This window comes from Echinops telfairi, unplaced genomic scaffold (assembly GCF_000313985.2).
Source record: "Echinops telfairi isolate 266 unplaced genomic scaffold, ASM31398v2 ScPeMD7_31;HRSCAF=116, whole genome shotgun sequence".
Taxonomy (NCBI): Eukaryota; Metazoa; Chordata; class Mammalia; order Afrosoricida; family Tenrecidae; genus Echinops; species Echinops telfairi.
Window position 1 is genome coordinate 64,479,526 of NW_022103928.1, and position 6,620 is coordinate 64,486,145.

At 52.7% G+C, this 6,620-nt stretch overlaps 1 protein-coding gene across 1 annotated transcript in view; it reads right to left on the reverse strand.

Annotated features, from left to right (window-relative positions):
- CACNA2D3 (calcium voltage-gated channel auxiliary subunit alpha2delta 3) overlaps positions 1-514 on the reverse strand; it is a 982,973-nt gene extending 982,459 nt beyond the window's left edge. The window contains exons 1-2 of the mRNA XM_004702433.2: positions 401-514; positions 170-351 (exon numbers count right to left, since the gene is read on the reverse strand). Coding sequence (XP_004702490.1) covers positions 170-351; positions 401-514 — 296 coding nt within the window. The remainder of the gene's footprint in view (positions 1-169; positions 352-400) is intronic.
- Positions 515-6,620: the final 6,106 nt, after the last annotated feature.

Sequence of the window (6,620 nt, forward strand, 5' to 3'; positions counted from 1 at the left end):
GGGGGCAGTAGGGGCGCGGAGGTAGGCGGGGGAGCGGCCGCAGCGCCCCTCACTTTGCCCAGTGACTGCTCGGAGCCGGTGCCTCGCAAGCCCTATCCGCCCCCCGCCAGGCTGCCTCTCGGGCCCTGGGGTCTTATCCTGCCGCGCTCCGGGGCGGCTCCAACCCCACCTGCGCCGCCCGATTTCCGGAGGGAGCAGGGGAAGGGGCCGAAGTCGGGCTGGAGCCGCCGGGCGCGGGGAGCGGCGCGGCAGGATGGATTGAGGCAGGGGCTCCTCCAGCTGCGGTAGGTGCTGCTGCGCGCGGCAGTTCCCGGGCGCAGAGCGGGACCCGGGAAGACTCCGAGGGCGGCACTGCGGCCGCACAAGCGCGTGGGGACCCCGCAGCGAGGCCGCCCCTGACGCGCTCCAGGGCTTCCGAGCAGCCCGAGCTCCGACCCGCGGAGGCCTGGGGTCCGCGCGGCCGCGGCGAGGACATCAAGGACAGGGAAAGGGCCAGGGGCGGCTCCAAGCCCATCCTAACCAGCCGATTCCCCGAATTGGAGGACTGAGTCCTCTGAGATCCGGGGGTCGCCCTCTCCCTACTCGGACGCCCACGCCACTGGCCGGGGGCCAGCAGAACGCCGGCGGGGCGGCATTCTGCAGGCCGGCAGAGGACGGCAGGTGAAGGAAGTCCAGGGCAGCCCTTGGTGTCTAGAGCATCGGGCTCTCTCCACGCTCTTCTCCTTCCCCCTTCCTCGCCACCCCACCCCGCCTCCGCCCCAGATGTCGACGTCCCTTTGTCCCCACACAAGGTCTGGAAGTGTGGCTGGAAACTTTGCAGAGCCCTTGGTCGGTTTGGTTTTGAAGACTGAGCCGAGTGAAGCTGAGTCATTGTCGCTGGTCCAAATGCAACTCAGGTGACCTCGGCGGGCCCTGGGCTCGCACCTCTGGATCCTTCAGCCGGCCCCCGGGGTTTGTCTTATGGGTATACCTTTCTGCCACAGGGCTCTGCAGGCTTCCCTGACACCCACCCTCCCGCTGCGGTGCCCCCAGTTTCTGGAGAATGGGTTTGAGTAGACATCAGTTTGCTGAATGGGCTTGGCCAGAATCCTAGCTGACCCTCCTGCTTAGTAGCTACAGGAAAACGTTCCTGCAGCAAGTGCTGCGCTTGATCTCTGAGGACATCTGCTGCTTTTTCTGAGTGCAGGGAGGGCAAGGAACAGGCCCTGCCCCGGGAGCCCAGGTGCACCACACCCAGGGCAGCAGCATCGACAGTCTCCACGGATGACTAACCAGTTATAATGAATTCTCCGCTTCTGTGCACAGCTTCCTCCTATGGAGGCATGCCAGCCCTTCCTGAACCAAGCCCAGCGTGCCCTGACCCCCAGGCCACTCACACTGGGGCTGGGACGAATTAACCTCCAGGGTTCTCTCTGAGTGAGTGAGTGCATGTGTGCATGCCTGGGAGCGTGCGTGCGTGCATCCTGACCCTTCTTAGTCAGGCGGCAGTCTATCTGGCGCCTGTCCTCCACGTGTCCACTCAGTCATTTTGTACACAATTGTGAAGTGCCCTTCATGTACCTAGAGATCCAGTGGAAAGCAAATCAGGCCCGCTGCCTTCATGGAGCTTCGATGAGCTTTGACTCGGGATTATAATGATAAGTGCATGAATATCCACTTTGATGCCAACACAGCCAAACCAAACTCACTGCCATCTGGTCAATTCTGACTCCAGGCAACCTGATAGAAGAGGGTCGAACTGCCCCTGTAGGTTTCCAAGAAGGTAACTTTTTACAGTAGAAAGCCCCCTTTGCCTTCAGTGACAAAGGATCCCCACTAGGTCACATCCTCATGATTGTGATCTGGGATAAAGGTTACAACTCTGAGAGTGGCAAAGAATTCAACTCAACCACAGTAATTCAGCAGCCTGATGCTGGCGAATGGAAGGCCACTTTGGTAACACATCACAAAGGTGGTTTATAAAGAAGTGCTGTTGGCCTGACACAGGTGATCTTTGGGGTTGTTTCAGAGCCACCAGGGAGCCACAAGCAGTGGAGCCACCCTGGGAGTCAGTCTCCAGAGGACAGCTTGAGCACTATTGATAACCATGTTATACACACAGGCCTTCTGAAAAGGAACGTCGTGCACATTGCATCAATATGTCCAGTGCCCTCAAACACAAAAGTCTTTCAACTACCTGCTATTAATGAATCCAGAGCTAAACAGTCAACAAGATTTGGTGACCTACTGTGACACCCTCTACCATCCTCCCAGAATCATACACTTGATCACAGAGGAGGGCAAGGAGGCCCACTTCAAGGAGGATCTGTTGGCATTGGTCCAAGAAGTTCACATCCAGCTCGGGTCATTAGCACCTCCCAGCAGGCAGGGCCAGGCACAGGATCCTGCTGGCCATTTTCACGTCCAATGCAGGTGATCACCATCTGCCTGCAGCTTTGCAGTACTGTGGTGGTTTTCATGTTGTTGTGATGCTAAGAGCTAGGCCACTGGTGTTTCAAACACTAGCTGTGCCACCCATGGTGAGCAAGTTTCAGTGGAGCTTCCAGACAAAGACAGATTAGGCAGAAAGGCCTTCAGATGTTCTTCCCAAATCAGCCAAGGACTTGCAGCAGAATACTGCCCACTGCCATGGGAAGAGGTGTGTTCCCCTGTCGCAGGCTGGGAGCCCGACTCTGACAGTGCAGACCTTGCGGGACCAGGGAGCATTTCTCTGCGGGACATGGAGTCGCCGTGAGGCAGCACCAACTCCACAGCAACACAGAACAGCAATGCTCAGGGAAAGCGTTATCTGACCAAGGAAACTGTCCTGGACAGACTTGCAGGCTCTGCCCTTGCGCCAAGCATGTCGCGTTTTCTTGTGACAATGAGCTGCTGGAGGATATGAACAGAAGTGAAATGGGATGAGGAAACATAATAACGTGAAGGTGGGCATTTAAAAAATGTTCACGTGGTCCTCGTGTGGAATGGCTTCCAGGAAAAAAATCATTTTGCAATTTCAGCTATGTGAATGTATCACTTACTCAAAACAAGGAGAATAAGAATGTTAAAGCTACTGAAATTATTTGGGGTCTGGGCTAGAATAGCGGAAGAGGGCAAAGGAATATCATGTGAGAAACTCTTCAAATCGTTGTCCCCTACAAAGGCAGTTCTAAAACCCTTGGAAGGTAGGCCCCAGAACATACATAGTGGTGCTTGGGAATTTATCTTTCTAATAAGCTCCTCAGGGAATTTTAATTGTGATAGCCATCAACCCCTTTTATGAATACAAACCTCTTATAGGACATGTTGCTCACTCTCTTATTAGCTGCGTGACACTGGGGTCACTATTTTCTCAAGGGCAAAAGATCAAAAGATGGATAACAACCAACTGGCTTCACAGGAATACACAAAACAAAGAAAAGCACACACCCCCCCCCCCCCTGTGTTCATTCCAACTCAGAGCCCCGCACAGCGATCTGAGCTGCACACATTTACTGAAGGAAGTGGCCTTGACTTTCTCTCGAGAGCGCCTGCTAATGTAGGAGGTGAAAATGGAATAATACAAGTAATTTTTTTTGGTTTTTTTTCTTTTGCAATTAATTTTTTTAAGGCCACTTCTATCTCCACATCTGGGCGCTGCTCGGGCTCTTTGCTCTGCCTTGAAGGGCCGGAGCCCCACGGCCCTGAGCTGAAGTTTACTTTCTGTTTCACAGGTACCACCCCCCATACCCTACACATACACACACATAGAGGCACATACTACACTAACACACACAGACATATAACACATATACACAAATACACACACACCACATATTCACAGAAATACACCACACATACTCAGATACATACTCAAGCACAAGGAACCTATCTCTCCATCCCTATCACTACCATTGTCTGGTCCGGGTCCCTATCATCTCTGCCTAAATTCCTACCACTGCCTCCAACTAGGTCATCCTTTCTCCTCCAGCCCTCTTCAAAGTCATTCTCACATCCCACAGTTGCCAGAACCATCTGTTAAAAAATTAAATTAAAAACAGGCTGTAAGATCCTGTTCAAAATGGCTTTCCCCGACTTGAACTGTTACAACTTTGTCAGTTGATCCCTACCTGCTGATGCACTCACTCTGGGCCTGATCTGGTGTTCAACATTTTCTGTATTTTTGTTTTGTTTTGTTTTTTGTTTGTTCATATTAGGGTTTAGCCAGAGGGGTTATATGTCATTGGGAGTCACTCTCTTGAAGATATGTTCTATGTCTTTCTATTTTTTTGGTGTGTGAACCTCAGGATTGATGAACCTATAGGGGCAGCAAGTAGAAAAAGGGCTTGGGGGGAGTATACAGTGTTGATGGTGTGTGGGGGGTGGGGGGATGTTAAAAAGGAGCTGATGTCAAGGAGTCCAGGAAGGAAAAGAATGTTTGGAAACTGTGTTAGCAATTGTATAATACTGCTTCGTGGGATCGAACTATGGAATGATCTATGTACAACTTCCAATTTAAATAAACCAAAATGCAGACTCCAGACCAGCCTCATTTGAACCCACTCTCCCTCACTCACTGTGCTCTGGCACACTGGCCTCATTGGAAGTCCCCAGAGTAAGCCAGCTATCCCACCTCAGGGCCTTGGCGTGTACTGCACCTCTGCCTGGAATAGCCTTCCTGCAGATCTTCCGCAACCTGACTTTCTCAGGGAATACACATCTATGCTCCCATTTGATTGCCACCTGCACGGGGAGCATCTCATCTCCCCCACAACCACAGGTGCTCCTGTGGGCTGTGATGCTATGACTAAGATGGGTCAGGAAGAAATTCCTGGTAATCAACTTGGGAAAAAAATCAGCCAATGAGCACCCAGTGGATCACCATGTCCCAGCCACAGTCAATCACGGGGGGTGCTGGGCCTGGCTGCATTGTTTGTGTTCCTTTGTGCCAGAGTCCCCACAGGGCGGGGAACTCAGTGACAGCCATGAACAGAAAACCCACTTCTGGGCTCTGCTGCTCTGTTGTCCTCCTGCCTGCCTCTTCTGCTGTTTCCTGTGTGCCTCCATCCCCTGGGGGACTTGTCCATCTTCTCAGGATCATGACCCTATCCCTTCAGCAAGGCCCTGGCATTGTGGGGCTCAGGGGACACCTGCTGACTGAATGGAGCAGATGTCAGCTTGAAATTCCTTCCTCCCAATGTCCAGTAGGCGCCCTGGGGGTGTAATGTCTAAATCAGCCAATGGCTGACCAAGAAACCCGTGTTTCAAACCCACCAGTTGCTCTATGGGAGAAAGAGGTGGCAGTCTGCTTCTCCAAAGACCTACAGCCTTGCCAGCCCTCTGTGGAGAGGGAGTCCTACTCTGCCCTGCAGTCACAGTGAACTGGAAACCAGCTGACATCAGCGGGGTGTGAGGATGGTCCTGCATGTTTCCGTACTTCACCAGGCTCTAGCATCTGCTTTCAGGAAATGATGGCGCCCTGGAAACAACAGTGTGTGCATTGGCCGAGAAGGAGAAAAGCGAGGGAACGGTTTCCCTACAGAGAACCTCTTATCTACATCTCTGCACCGGAGATGTTAACTTGAACATTTAAAAACCATATTGAATGCAATGTTTTGAGCAATGGGAGGAAAGAAGCTGACTTGCCATCTTTTTAAACTGTATTTACTGTACAACAAAAAATATAACTTCCAGCCCTTTGTGATGCTCAGGGTCCAGGCGCTGTCCTGAGAGGGCTGCTGAGGTGCTGAGGGAGAATGCGCTTCTCTAGGAGCCACGAGGCACTCCCTGGAACCCACTGCCAGGAAGACACAACCCTGAAGACCAAGCAGGTCATTTGCCAGCTCCTTGGCAGGCAGGCATCAATAGGGCAACATGGAGTCCAACCATTGGAGGGTTCTCTGACAAAATGCCTAGTCTTCCACTGGCTGAGCAAAAGGGGCCCATGGACCCCCAGCACAGAAAAAGGCAATGGGTGGATATGTGGGTGCCACTTCCAGCTTTAAGGAGGCTGTCCTGGGCAGGGGTGCAGGCTCATCTCAGAGGGAGAGTGAGCAAGGACACGTGGGGTTTGCCGCAGTTAGCTAGGCCTGGAAGTCTGTTGGCTCACAGATGACAGATCCAGCTTGCCCACTCTCCTCCTGCTCGAGGGCAGGTAGATGGCTCCCAAGGCTGTGTGTCCCCCCCAGCCTGCCCTGCCCACTCGCGCCCCCATTACCTAGTACAAGGTCTGGCACCCAGTGAGCTGGCACAAGTTCTTACCGAATGAAATGAATGTGTGCAGACACAGAGACTGCATGCGTCTTTGTATGAGGGTGTGATGATGTAGGTATTTGAAATTCCCTAACATTGTGGGTTTCTTACCTGCAAAAAACAAGTCCCGCACTCCATTTCTGCTCGCCACCTTTGTCCCCAGAGAACAGTGGCCACACACTCACATGGTCACATTCATGCTCACAGCGGCAGCTTCTCAACCACCGAACTCTGGCTGAGAAAGGACGGGGCTGTGAGATGTCAAGCCCTTACATGGACAGTGTCTGCGTATGCTGGGACTACTGTTCTGGTAGTGTTGCCCATGCCAGACATAAAGTCAAGAGGAGAAAAAGCAGCAGCAGCCGTTCAAAAAACACCTTTGCGTTATCTACGCCTCAAGTTGCTTTGTT